The sequence below is a fragment of the Pristis pectinata genome, chromosome 6 (assembly GCF_009764475.1).
Source record: "Pristis pectinata isolate sPriPec2 chromosome 6, sPriPec2.1.pri, whole genome shotgun sequence".
In the NCBI taxonomy this organism is placed as follows: Eukaryota; Metazoa; Chordata; class Chondrichthyes; order Rhinopristiformes; family Pristidae; genus Pristis; species Pristis pectinata.
The window spans coordinates 10,171,113-10,185,393 of record NC_067410.1 but is presented as its reverse complement, the minus strand read 5'-3'; the positions used below and the strand labels follow the sequence as shown (position 1 = coordinate 10,185,393).

The 14,281-nt window shown below is 42.7% G+C and overlaps 1 protein-coding gene across 1 annotated transcript in view; it reads left to right on the top strand.

Moving 5' to 3' along the window:
• The window catches only part of LOC127571533 (protein phosphatase 1M-like), a 36,171-nt gene that overhangs the window by 5,924 nt on the left and 15,966 nt on the right, over positions 1-14,281 (top strand). Inside the window, exon 2 of the mRNA XM_052017989.1 lies at positions 12,436-12,556. Coding sequence (XP_051873949.1) covers positions 12,436-12,556 — 121 coding nt within the window. The remainder of the gene's footprint in view (positions 1-12,435; positions 12,557-14,281) is intronic.

Sequence of the window (14,281 nt, the reverse complement as noted above, 5' to 3'; positions counted from 1 at the left end):
TCAGACTGAGGCAAAGGGTCGTTAGCAAGAGGGAACTGTCTGCTACCAATGCCGAAGGTCAAGCCAAAGAAGCTGTTTCCAAGTCTGCAGTTTTTTTTACATTGATTCATCGTGGTAGTGTAGCGGTTAGCATAACGCTTTACAGCGCCAGCATCCTGGGTTCAAATCCGGCCACTGTCTGTAAGGAGTTTGTACGTTCTCCCCGTGTCTGTGTGGGTTTCCTCCGGGTGCTCCGGTTTCCTCCCACATTCTAAAGACGTACGGGTTAAGAAGTTGTGGGCATGCTACGTTGGCACCGGAAGCGTGGCGACACTTGTGGGCTGCCCCCAGAACACTATGCAAAAAGATGCATTTCACTGTGTGTTTCAATGTACGTGACTAATAAAGACATCTTATCTTAAGGTGGTTATATAGGTGGTAACCATATCAGTGGATCTGAAGTCACCAGACCAGATAAGGACTATAGATCACCTGCCCTGAAGGGCCTTGGTGAACCAGACCAGTTTATATGATGATCAGTAGTTTTGAGGTCACCATTACTAAGACTAGTTTTTTTTTTCTCTCTCTCGTCCAGGCTTATTTAATTATCCTTGCTGGAATTATAACTAAGGTTTCCAGAACAAAGTCTCCAGGCCAGGGGTTTCCAGCCCAGTAACTTAACCACTATACTACCATGACCATTGTAACCACACTGTATGAGATAACAGGACAGTTTGTTCCAATTCTGGAACTATGTCTATTCCTAGTTTCAGATAGAACGTGCTGTGTAGGACATTGTGAGACTTGCTTTCTGGATCTTGTCCGTGTTTTTGCTTGAAGCAAAAAGCATTTTGTCTCATTCATTTCTCAATGGTATGGGGCCAGTGTCTGTACATGGATTCTCTCAGCCTCGCTGTATCCTTGGACTCCATCATCCAGGAGGAACACTCTCCTTGCATTTGGCTGCCCACAGAAATCTGTCTCCACCTTGTGTGCTTCATGATGACATGGAAGCCATGATCCTAACTACTGTGTCTACAATGTTGAAGAATGTTATTGTACAAAGGCAGTATCATTTCCCCAAAACTTCTTTTCGATCTTTCTCACCACAATGCTGCAATGTACCTCCACCAAACTTCCTGCAGGTGTAGTGTTAATCTTCAGAATTAACCTGTAGTGACTATACCAAGATACCCAAGTCTCAGTAGTCGAGTTGCAATGTGCAGGCACTGCCTGCATTTGAGCACACTCGGAGGCTGAGCTCCTGGCCTCATTTACTGAAACACACAAGAATGGGCCTTGCACTCAACTTCTGCAAGACTTCAGGACTGCCCACAAGACAATTTCTGCAAGACAGGGTGAAAGCACACAGTCTCTTTTCGGTGGTTGGGGAGTCAAGAACTAGAGGGCAGAGGTTTGAGGGGAGAGATTTAATAAGAACCCGAGGGGCAACTTCTTCACACAGAAGGTGGTCTGTATATGGAGTGAACTGGTAGAGGAAGTGGTTGAGGCAGGTACATTAAGAACTTGGACAGGTGCATGGATAGGAGGGGTTCAGAGGGATATGGGCCAAACAAGGGCAAGTGGGACTAGCTTAGATGGGCATCTTGGTCAGCATGGACTGGTTGGGTTGAAGGGCCTGTTTCCATGCTATATGACTCTTATGACAAAGGTCCTCTACCAACCTGCCCCCACTGCATAACACTGCTGTCTGACAATAAAGGCACACGGTGAGATCCTAGAAAACACGGAGCACTTCCCGTCTCTCAGTAGCCACCTCCTGTCGGAAAGAGCCATCGATGTTGAAGTTCCTCACTGTCTTCAGTATGCCACCACAGGCTTTGGTCAATTGAGGAAGAGGGTATTTGAAGATCAAGACCTCAACACTCTCCTGGCACTAAGCTCCTGGTCTACTGGGGAACCGTGATCCCCGTTTTGAGACCTGGACCACTTGTAGGTACCTTGAGGCAATGGAAAAATACCACCAACACAACCTTTGCAAAATACCCCCAATTCATTGGAAAGAGAAACTCACGTCATTGTCCTCTCCCAGGCCATAGTGGGAAATCCACTTTATCTCCATGCCACATTACTAGACTCCAAGTTTTGTCATGTGAAGATATAACCAGGCAGACTAAGGTTCAAAGAAATACTCAAGATTGCTGTTTTTTAAAAAAAAACAACATCCTCGTTGGCTGCTGGGAATTCCTGGCAAGGGAGAAGGAGCATTAAGATCCTCCTAGTCCGTGAATCAGGGGTACACAGAAGCCCAGCATAAATGGCAGAGGGAGTGCACTAACTCATCAGCTTGCCCAGCACCCACTTGCCCCATCTAGTGTGTCTGCACCCACCCGTGCAATAATCTGTGGTTCCCACATAGGCGTCATCAGTCATCTCAGACCCAATGAAACCGTAATGGAAGTAAGCCATCCTGGATCTCGAAGGACTGCCTAAGAAGAAGAATCCACAAACAATAAAGCAGTGGATGACTAGGAAAGATATCGTTTAGCCAGAACAATGTGTTCCTGCAGAGACCTTTTGCTGTTGGATTCCATGCATCCACTTGGACTGGCAGATGAGGACATTGGTCTAATTGCTAAGATGTTAAGTGTAACGTTGCAGCATTCCTTGGTATTACACTAAACAGTTGATCCTGACGGTGTCCAAATCCCTGAATGGAGCTTCTTACCTCAGCCACCTCTTGCACTACCGGGGGACCTTTCTCTGATTATAATTTGTTTTTGCACTAATGCCTTGCACAATTTTTTCGCTGTTGTATGTATAACTAATATTCTGTGTGTTGTCTGAATCTATGTGCCTGTGATGCTGCTGCAAGCTAGTTTTTCATTGTACCTGTACCTCACCATACTTGTACACATGACAATAAACTTGACTTGACTTTTTATTGGGTCACAGGACAGCAAGCTCAAAGGCCCTGTAAATGAGTTAAGTTGCATGGGCACGTAGGATAAGTGGTAATGATTTAACAGCTGGGATTCTGTTGATAATTGTAAAATAGTCTGGTTTGTGGCTCCAAATCATTTTGGCTATTGCTCTTGGCTTCCTAACGGCTCAATATTAAAAATTCTCATCCTATTCAATGGGCTTATTTCATTTCTTTTTGCTGTAAACTCTAGCCTCCTGTACAGGCCCTGTTTTCTGAACCCTACCACTGGGAGTTGTAGTTTCTGTCACTGAGACCTCCAGCATTAGAATTCCCTTCCTAACCTGTTCCTGCTCCAGTCTTGCTCTTTGACCAGCTGTCCTTGTAGCTCTCTTGACTCTCTCCTTCATTGCTATTGTGCTGCTTTGAATTGCCTTGTGGTATTAGAAGAACAATGTCAAAGGAAGTAATTGTAGTCTGTGACACCTTGAGAACTATTGGAGTGAATTATTTCCTTGACACCAAAGCGCAAACACTAATTCAATTGTTCAAACATTAAACAACTGTTCATGCAGTGTGAATTGTGTTTCATTTTGAGTCGAGGGAAATATTTTTGTTCTGCTTTTCTGTTCGGTAGTTGCAGGGCTTGGAAGAGGTTGCAGTGTTTTGAGGCCTTTTTTTCTGCTGACTAAAGAAGTTAATAATAAGGTTTCCTGTTAGCTGCAAAGCTTGTCAAGAATGTAAACTGTATTTGGGGAGAAAATTCAAAGGGGGCACCTTGATGTTTGAAGGTAAAAAGAGTAGGAGATGCAAAAATGACATCAAGGAACTTGGGTGAAGAGGGTTTATTTTGTTAACCAAGAGAGTATAAACAGGTAGGAAGCCACAAAGGGATCTGAACATAAGGGCAAAGACCTAAGTGAGACATCGGAAATGGGAGTCGGCTTAAAGCTGTGCATAGGCATCGTAATTGGGATAGCTGGAGCCATAGTCATGGCTGTGGGCACAGCTCAGCACATCACGGAAACCAGCCTCCCTCCGTGGACTCTCGTCTACACTTCTCACTGCCTCGGTAAAGCGGCCAACCTCATCAAAGACCCCACCCACCCTGAACATTCTCTCTTCTCCCCCCTCCCAACCGGCAGAAGATACAAAAAATGAAAGCACGTACCACCAGGCTGAAGGACATCACGCTGTTGTAGATCTATTGAATGAGCCCACGGTTTGATAAGGCTGCATTCTGGATCTCACAATTTCTACCTCGTTATGACCTTGAACCTTTTTGTCTGCCTGCATTGCACTTGCTCTGTAACTATAATACTTTATAAGAACATGAGAAATAGGAGCAGGAGTCGGCCATCTGGCCTGTCGAGCCTGCTCTGCTATTCAATAAGATCGTGGCTGATCTGGCTGTGGTCTCAGATCCACCTATCTGCTTTTTACCCCTATAACCCTTAGTTCCCCTACTATGCAAAAATCTATCTAAATTGCGTCTTAAATATACTTAATGAGGTAGCCTCCACTGCTTTCCTGGGCAGAGAATTCCATAGATTCACTGCTCTCTGGGGCAAAGCAGTTTCTTCTCCTCTCTGTCCTAAATCTATTTCCCCGAATATTGAGGCTATGTCTCCTAGTTCTCCTCTCACCTACCCGTGGAAACAACCTTCCTGCCTCTGTCTTATCTTTCATAATTTTATAGGTTTCTATAAGATCCCCTCTCAATCTTCTGAATTCCAGTGAGTATAGTCCCAGGTGACTCAATCTCTCCTCATAGGCTAACCCCCTCATCTCCGGAATCAACCTGGTGAACAACCTCTGCACTGCCTCCAAAGCCAGTATATCTTTGCTCAAGTGAGGAGACCAGAACTGTATTCTGCATTCTGTTATTGTTTTTCCTTGTACTACCTCAATGGACTGATGTGATGACATGATCTGTGTGGATTGCATGCAAAACAAAGTTTTTTTACTGTACCTCAGTACATGTGACAATAATAAACCAATTTACTCACAGAACCAATCTCATTGGCCCACTGAGTCCACAGCAGTCATCAAGAACCCATTTACATTGATGCCATTCTATTGGCACTGATAGCAGCACAGCTTTCGACAAACAGATGTGTGTAGGCTTCTAAAAATCCTAATAAACTTCTTGGCCAAAGAGCCTTTGCGTCTTCCAATAATGTGCACTTTACTAAGTTTAATAAATACACAGTTTACTTGGAGGTCTAAAGCACTTTAACTGGAGTTAGAGATGGATGCCGTAAGAAATATGCATGCCAGTTAAATGTGATGTTCTTGGCACCATTTACTTTGTCAAACAGTGCCATTATCTGCCTTGTACTGGTGTATCCTGTCAGTGTCAGTCCCCTGAACTCTGCTTCAAGCACATCTGGTTTTCATTAATGTGACTTGCACAATTTACTGCCTTCCTGCATTGATCTCAGCCTTAGCACAATGAAGACCAATACATAACCTTACAGCTAAGTAAATGCTTAAAGTGATAAAACCAGGAAAACATCATACCCTGTGGTGTAAAGTGGGTAGTGGTGAGGAATACATGCTGAAAGGCAGGGACTTATCTAAAGGATGTCAAACTCGGGAGTTTCGTACAGAGGTGTTTCTCTAACAGTGATTTGATTGTTTGTCTGTTATTACATTTTTTTAAAAAACCAGACCAATTTAAATTGGGATTGGAGAGAGTCATTGTCGAGTCTGATTTTCCCCTCCCCTCCCCTCCCAGTTACCAAGACCAGGACTGGTGTGGAATCTGCTCCAAATATCCCCCATATCTCTTAATATCTTTGGTTAACAAAAAAACAATGAATCTTGGATTTAAAGTTAACAAATGGTCCAGCTTCCTTTTTGGGAGGAAAAGAAAGATCCAATAAGTGTTTTCCAAGGGTAAAAGTAGCTTAAGTTTCTTACCGGTGTGGTCGATTCACTAACAGTGCCGATATAACTTTTTTTTCTGATTGCATTGGGCAGTTCTCATTGGTACACCATACTGGCCTACTTTCACCTCCGAGTGTTTCCTAACCTCACTCCCTGAAAGATTTGGCTCCTAACTTTTATGCTATTCCCCTTTCTCTTAGACTACCAACCAGTAGAATCTACTGTTAATATTTTGAAAATATTTTAAATTCGAGGAAACACAAACCTAACTTCTATAATTTAAAAGTTAGGAGACCAGGTGTCTTTTTGGTAAGTGTACCCTGCACTCTCTTCAAGACCAATTTATTCTTATAAAATGAGTTCCCCATACTGAAATGAAATTTAAACAGTTGTTGCTTCTGAATAAAGTGTCATCTCTTGGCACTGTTCCCAGCATTGTCTGTTTTTTATCTTAGTGTCACAGAAGTGTTTTTTTTGAGCAAAGTGTATATGTATTGACGAAGCAAATTAAAGCTAATGAATCTAATTACTTTCTCAACAAAAGGTTGAAGAGGATTTGATGTGTTTGAATTTGAGGGTTACATCCATAATGGCTTCAAAGATTTTGGAGAATTTTTGTTAATGAGATGTACAAGTTACTTTTGTATTAGAGAACTATAACCATTCAAATCTCTGTAGATTTGGGGATACTCCCTCGGGACTGTTGAATAGCAAATGTTACACCCTTGTTCAGAGAAGGCTGTAAGGATAAACCCAATAACTACAGACTATTTGGTTTAACCTCTGTGGTGGGGAAGGTTCTTGAAACAATAATCAGGGAGAGAATCAGCAGTTGCTCAGGCAAATGAGGATTGATCAGAGAAAGCCAGCATGGATTTATTAGAGGGAAAGTTGTGCGAATTTGATGTTTTTTTTTGATGAAGTGACAGAGGGTTGCTGGGGGGGGGGGGGGGGGGGGTGGGGAGGGAAGTGCTCCAAGAACGGGATGTTCAATGTAGCAAGAGGAAATGAAAGAATGATGGTGTGGGGGGGGGGAGGTGGGAAGCTGATGAGGTGTGACAGGCCTGGGGCAGCAAATGTAAACAAAAGTATGCAGCCCGCAGCAAACCCAGAGTTAGTAAAAACTATGTATATAAAAATAATAAAATCTTAATAGTCTTGAAAGCACATCGAACTTGCAGTAAGGTAGTGCGGATGTGAGAATATGATCTAATAGCTGTTGCAGAGATGTGGTTGCAGGGTGACCAGGACTGGGTGCTCAATATTCCAGCTTATACGATGTTCCAAAACAACAGGCAGTGAAGCAGCTAGTGTTGTTAATCAAGGAAGGTGTTAGAGCAGTGTTGAGTCATGGTGTAGAGGCAGTGGGTAGTAATTTAGAATCGGTCTGAGTGGAAATTAAGAATGCAGAGGAAAGAAGACATGGGTGGAGAGTAGTCTATAGATCCCCGAAATATGCCCTCTCAATAGGGTGGAGCCTAAATGGGGAAATATCTAGGGCACATCTGAGAGGAACTGCAGTTGTTGTGGGAGATTTTACTCTACGTATTGATTGGGTGAATCAAACTGGCAAGGGTATTGCAGATGATGAATTTGTGGAGTGTGTCAGGGATTGCTTCGTAGAACAGTATGTCACGGAAACTACTCAAGAACAGGCTATTTTAGATTTGTTCATGAGTAATGAGGAAGGATTAATAAAAGATCTTGTGGTTAGAGATCCCCTAGGAGGTAGTCTCAGTATGAAAGAATTCCGGATGCAGTTTGAAGGTGAACACCACAGGAACAAAACTACTGTCTTCAACTTAAATAAGGGCAATTATAATGGTGTGAAGTTGGAGTAGTCTCAGGTGGATAAGGAAAATAAGCTGAGAGACGTGTCAGTAGATGAACTGTGGCAGATATTCAAACAGCTGGTCTATAACACTCAGCAGGAATTATCCCAATGAGAAAGATGGATTCTGTGAGAAAGATGGATTCCATGAGAGAGGGGCACAATCTATGGTTAACGAGGAGGTCAAGAATAATGTTGAAAAATAGGACATACAAAGTAGCAAGGGCTAGTTGTAGGCCAGAGGACTGAGAAGTTTTTAGGATGCAAAAGCAGAAGACTAAAAAGCTCACAGGAAGGGAGAAAATTAATTTTGAGAGAAAACGTGTGTAATATCAAAACAAACAGTAAGAGTTTCTGTGGACATATAAATAGGAAGGTGGCAGGTAAGGTTAGTGTGGGACCTCTGGAAAACGAGGCTGATGAATGAATAACGGGAAACAAAGAAATGGCAGATATGTTGAATCAGTTGTTTGCATCAGTCTTCACCATGGAGGACACTGCAAATACCCCTCAGGTAACAGACAATTTCAAATAAAATTTGTAAAAAAAAATCACAATCACAAGGGTAATTGGTTTATTATTGTCACAGGTACCGAGATAGAGTGAAAAAGCTTTTGCTTAGATGCCCTCCAATCAGATCATTCCATACATAAAGTATTAGAGAAACACATGGGGCTAAAGGTGTAAAATTCCCAAGATATGAAGACCTGCTTGCCAAGGTTTTAAAGGAAGTGGCTGCAGAGGTAGTGAATCCATTGTTTCAAATGTATCAAAACTCTCTAAATTCCAGGAGTGTACCAGAAAATTGGAAAACAGGAGGACAGAAGGCAGGGAAAATAGACCAGATAGTGTAACATCTCTTGTTGACCTGATGCTAGAGTCAATAATCAAGGAGGAAATAACTAATCATTTAGAAAAGCTGAATATAATCAAACCTAGACCGCATGGTTTTATGAAAAGCAAATCATAGCTGACAGATTTGCTTGTTCGTTGAGGATGTGACAGGGAGAGTTGATAGAGGGAACCCTCTAGATGTAATGTACAGGAGGTCTCCAGGTTAGGTAAGGGTTCAGTTCCTGGTAGCTGAGCTTAAACTGAATTTTCCATAAGTCAGAAATGGGTAATCACCCCCAAAATCATAATGTGAAATGTTTAGACTCGACAGCCTCTGGGGAACTAATTTGCAAAGAGTAGTCTGGGGAAAGTCAATGTTGGTGATAGGAGGTGTTACCAGCAAGCAAAGTGCAACAGACGTTGGTTTGACTGCAGCCTGGGTGCGGTGACAGGGGAGCTGATCTACTCATCAGCGAGGTATCTTTATTAGTCACATGTACATTGAAACACGTAGTGAAATACATCTTTTGTGTAGAGTGTTCTGAGGGCAGCCCGCAAGTGTCACCACGCTTCTGGTGCCAACATAGCATGCCCACAACTTCCTAACCCGTATGTCTTTGGAATGTGGGAGGAAACCGGAGCACCCGGAGGAAACACACGCATTCATGGGGAGAACGTACAAACTCCTTACAGACAGCGGCCGGAATTGAACCCGGGTCGCTGGTGCTGTAGTAGCATTACACTAACAGCTACACTACCATGCCTGCCCTTAATCATTGGCAGTTTAATAAAAGAAAGTGTGTGCTAATGAGAGACGGTTCGGGATTCATAATGTTTGATCTCAGCTGAAGGAGATTCAGAGAAGGCATTTGCTTTTTCTTTGCGTGATCTGTACATTGTTTCCTGGTGAAGAAATTCAAGTACTCGCCTGAGAGCAGAGTCTAGGAGGATATGCGTTGAGTCAGATTTTCGTGAGTCAGGTCTTCTCTAAGCCCAGGGACTCCGTGTATTTAGATTGTTCCAACAGACATTTGACAAGGTGCCACAGAAGAGGCTGGTGCGTAAATTAGGAGACCAAGGTATTGGAGGAGATGTGTTAGTGTAAAAGATAACTGGGAATGTAAGGGTTAATGGTGTTGTTCTACCCACGGCGTGATATTGCCTCAGCCATGGGGTGATTATAGTTATGACTGTAAAATGTACAGGGGCTCATGAGAAATAGAAGTTTTTAAGAAATATATTGTTTTGCTAAAAGCCTGCTGTAAGCAACTGCAGCTTCCCACAGATTGGGTATAAAAGTAGGAACAATAACCAGTAAATCTGCGAGTGGGGATCAGTACAGAGCTCGGGTTACACTGTTTACTCTTTCTCTGTATCCCTCACTCCTGCTAGCGTTAAAATAATAAAGCATTAATTGTACGTTCTTTGGTTCTGCTGTTGTTTGATTTATTACAGTGTGGGTCAACTTTCACATTAGCGTGGATTGACAACTGTCTGTCACAGAGAATTGGAATAAGTGGGTCCTTTTCTGGCTGGAAGGCGGGGTAACGGGCAGAGTTCTTGGCCCTCAATTATTTATTATTTACATTAATGACTTGAAGGAGAGAATGAAATGTAAGGTTTCTAGGTTTGCTGATGATATGAAAACAGGTGGAAGGGCATGAGGGCATGGTGATTCTCTAATGGGATATGGATAGACTGAATGTGTGGGTGAAAACCTGGGGAAGTGGGAGGTCGTGTGCTTCGGTAGCAGGTTATAATCTAAATGGAGAGAGACTGCAAATGAATGAAGTAAAGGAACCTAGATGTTCCAGTGCATGAGTCGCAAAAAGTTAGCAGACGGGTCCAACAGGTAAGAAGGCAAACAGTATTTTGGACTTCATTGCGGAATTTAAGTTGGAGTTTAAGAACAGGGAGGTTTTGTTACAAGATTCACTGGGCTGAAAGGGTTGACCTGATCTTGTCAAGAGAGGCTGGACAGTTTGGCTCTGTATAAGGGGGATGTCAGGGGTAAGTTTTTTACACAGAGAATGGTGGGTGTGTGGAACGCACTGCCGGCAGAGGTTGTGGGGGCAGATACATTAGGGACATTTAAAAGACTCTTAGATAGACACATGAATGTTAGAGAAATGGGGGGCTATGTGGGAGGGAAGGGTTAGATAGATCTTAGAGCAGGATAAAATGTCAGCACAACATTGTGCGCCAAAGGGCCTGTACTGTGCTGTAGTGTTCTGTGTATTCCTTGGCGTTTAGAAGAATGTGGAGTGATCTTAGTCAAACACGTAAGATTCCAGGGGACATGACGGAGACTGTTCCACTTGTGATACCAAATAAGGGGACGTAGCTGCAAAATAAGGAACTGGTCGTCTCAAAACTGAGGTGTGTAGAAATTTCTTCTCTCGGAGGGTAGTGAATCTCTGGAATTTCCTTCCTTCAAAGGTGGCAGAGACCAGATTGTTAAATATGTTAAGGTAGGGATAGATAAATGTTTGAAAGATCGTGGAATTGAGGGTTATGGGAACTGGCACAGAAGAGGAGCTGAGGCCGGCATAGATCAGCCATGAACACAGTGAATGGGGCAGGGGGCCAAGTGCCCTGCTCCTGCTCCTATTTTTGTGTAATTAGTTTATTATTGTCACATGTACCAAGGTACAGTGAAAAGTTTCTGTTTGCGTTGCCATCCAGACAGATCATTCCATACATAAGTACATCGAGGTAGTATAGAAGGAAATAAAAGTAGAATAAAGTGTTACAGTTACAGAGAAAGTAAAGTGCAGGTAGACAAAGTGCAAGGCTGTGACGAGGTAGATTAAGAGATTGAGTTCATCTTTATTGTATAAGAGATCTGTTCAAGAGTCTTGAGTAGCATGTGTGGACTTTTAAATGCTGTTTGATAAGGTGCCACATAGTAGGTTTATCATCACAGTTGTGCAGCGGTTAGTGTAACGTGATTACAGCGCCAGTCACCTGGGTTCAATTCCGGCCAGTGTCTGTAAGGAGTTTGTATGTTCTCCCCGTGTCTGCGTGGATTTCCTCCGGGTGCTCCGGTTTCCTCCCACATTCCAAAGACGTATGGGTTAGGAGCTGTGGGCGTGCTATGTTGGCGCCAGAAGAGTGGCGACACTTGCGGGCTGCCACCAGCACATTCTCAAGTAACACAAAAAGACGCATTTCACTGTGTGTTTCAATGTACAAGTGACTAATAAATAAATGTCTAAAACAAAATCTAAAACCAAAATCCATGGAAGATAAAGGGTTGTAGCATGTGGATGGAAAATTGGGTGATGGTGGTGAACCTTTGGAATTCTATATCCTAGATGACTGGAAGCTCAGTTATTGATTTCATTCAAAACAGATCAATAGGTTTCTGGGCATTGAGGAAATGGGGGGACATGAGGCCAGTACAGAAGAAGTGGTGTTGAAGATCAGCCATAATCTTGATGAAAAGAAGAGCAGGCTGAAAGAGTTAAATAGCATTCTCTATTGCTTATGTTCTTGCCTTACATGCGACTCCAAACCCTCAGCAATGTAGATAACTGTTAACCACCCCCTGGAATGGTGTAGCACATCACAAGAGTTGGAGAGCACTTGGGCACGGGCGTCTTGCTGGCAGTGCCACATTCCAGAGATTCACCATTCTCTGAGAGAAGAAATTTCTACACACCTCCGTTTTAAACGACTGCCCCCTTAATTTGTCGCTTCGTCCCCTTGTTTGTTTTCACAAGTGGATTCATGGGAGAAAACGGGGAAAAGAAACCAGGGCTGCATTCAAATCTGGAAATCTGTGGGTTGGAGGAACAGGATGAGAAAGCAGTGCTTTGTAAAGCAAGCTGTGTCAAGTTTGTAGAAAGAATAACGGAGGGTGTAAGGGCAACTCCAATGGGTGTTGATGGAAACGTGCCCCTCTTACCACCTAATGGAATGGAGAGGGCAGTTGGGGGCAATACCAAAATGATACCAGGCACAACTGGGAGAAACTATTTTCCTCGCTAACATTGCCATTCTTTTTTTCCAGGGTTGTAAATGCAGGCAAAAGTATTGTCAATGAAGATCAAGCAACCTGTAGACCCATCATCCTCAAAAAGAGAGTTAACATTGATGAAGACTGGGTCTTTCTGTGCCCAAGCGAAGACACAGTATGTATCGTACAGAACATGGGTTTAATGGATTCTTTCTATCTATTCCTAAGGCAATCTGTCTGCTTAATGTTAAGCAGCTGAATGAGATGTATACAAACAACTAGTCAAACGAAGGTGACTAATTCCATGTAAGTCTGAGGGGAAATCCCCTCCAAATCAAGCCGACACTGACATCACAAACCGCTGTTAGGAAGCTATGGGAAAGAACACGTTCGTGTTCATGGCCAGGAAATGCTTCAGAAAATTCCTTTTGGGCTGACCAAACTAATTGAGGAAGATTCACTTTAGTCCCCATTAGTCACTAGGTGCAGATTCAGATTAGTTTACTGTCACATACACCAGGGTGCAGTGAAGTTCCTTGCTTGTGTGAAGCTCACAGAGTAAGCAATGTACATGGTAATAATAGACACAGCAATAAATACGATGCGCAAAACAGCAGAATGGTGGTGTTATCTGAAGTAGTGCAACAAAAGCACTAAAGTGACAATAATGGAATAATCAACAGAGGTAGTGTTAAGAGTCCGAGAATGTGGCAGCACCACTGGGAAGGGGTGGTTGGTTTAGAAGTCTGATGGCAGTGAGGAAGAATCTGTTCTCCCTCTTAGGCCACGTATGAGTCAAGAACAGGCTTTCAGTCAGTCACTCTGATCCAGAACTGTTTCTCCATTTTATATCTCGTATGTTTAAACAGCCCTTTGTGTCAAAAAAAAGTTCAATCCATCTGCTTCAACTCATCTGGCCGAGTGCTTCCCTGATTAAACCACAATGCCATCGTACTTTGCCTGTCAGTTTGTATTAGTGGTGATGGGGAGAGGTTGCGTGAGTGGATGAGTGTAGAGAATTTCTGCTGCTTGTGTGTAATTTTATTAGTCTAAAGGAACTTTCAAAACAATTGCAAGTTTAGCTAATTTTTGCTTTAACCAAACAGTCATGTTATACAAGTTAAATAATTTGGGGAGGGTATATTCACAACACAAATTATATACTCATCAAAAGATGTCCGTTTAATAAGTTTCCTGTTCCGACCTTCAGAAAGCATTACCCAAACAGGTGTATTTAGCAAATACTCTTGTGTTTGGAACACACAAGGTGTCTTGTCATTTTTATGTTATGCAAAGGGTTTGCATATCCTCACTGGTGTGTTGCAAAACAAATAAAGACTTTACCAAGTTTGTGGGCATTTGCACCTATTTTTCTGTGTTGAGGTTACAGCCTTTCAGTGCTGCTCTTGCCATTTAATAAGATCATAGCCGATATGATGGTAACATCAACTTTACACTCCCATCTGTCTGCTGTAGCCTTTCGTCTGCTTGTTCTTCAAGAATCTATCATTTTCTGTCTTAAAACTATTCAAGTACTGATATTCCACTGTCCTTTGTGGACTTGAGATTCTCTGAGAGAAAAAAAATTGGCCTGATCTCTGTCTTAAATGGGCAACCCTTTATTTTTACACTTTGACCCCCTAGTTCTAGGTTTTCCTATCAGAGGAAACAACCTCTACACATCTATCCTGTGAACACCCCTCAGGATCCCATGTTTCAAACAAGTCCCCTCCCTTTTTTAAATTCTAACAGATACAAGCCAAACCTGTCCAACCTTTCCTCGTCAGTCTTGATGCTAACATTTGCTGAACATTTATAAAACACCGATTCAATCTTAACGGAAGTGTTGTGTTCAACCTTTGCTGCCATGTTTTAGGAAAGATGTGCAGGCATTAGATAG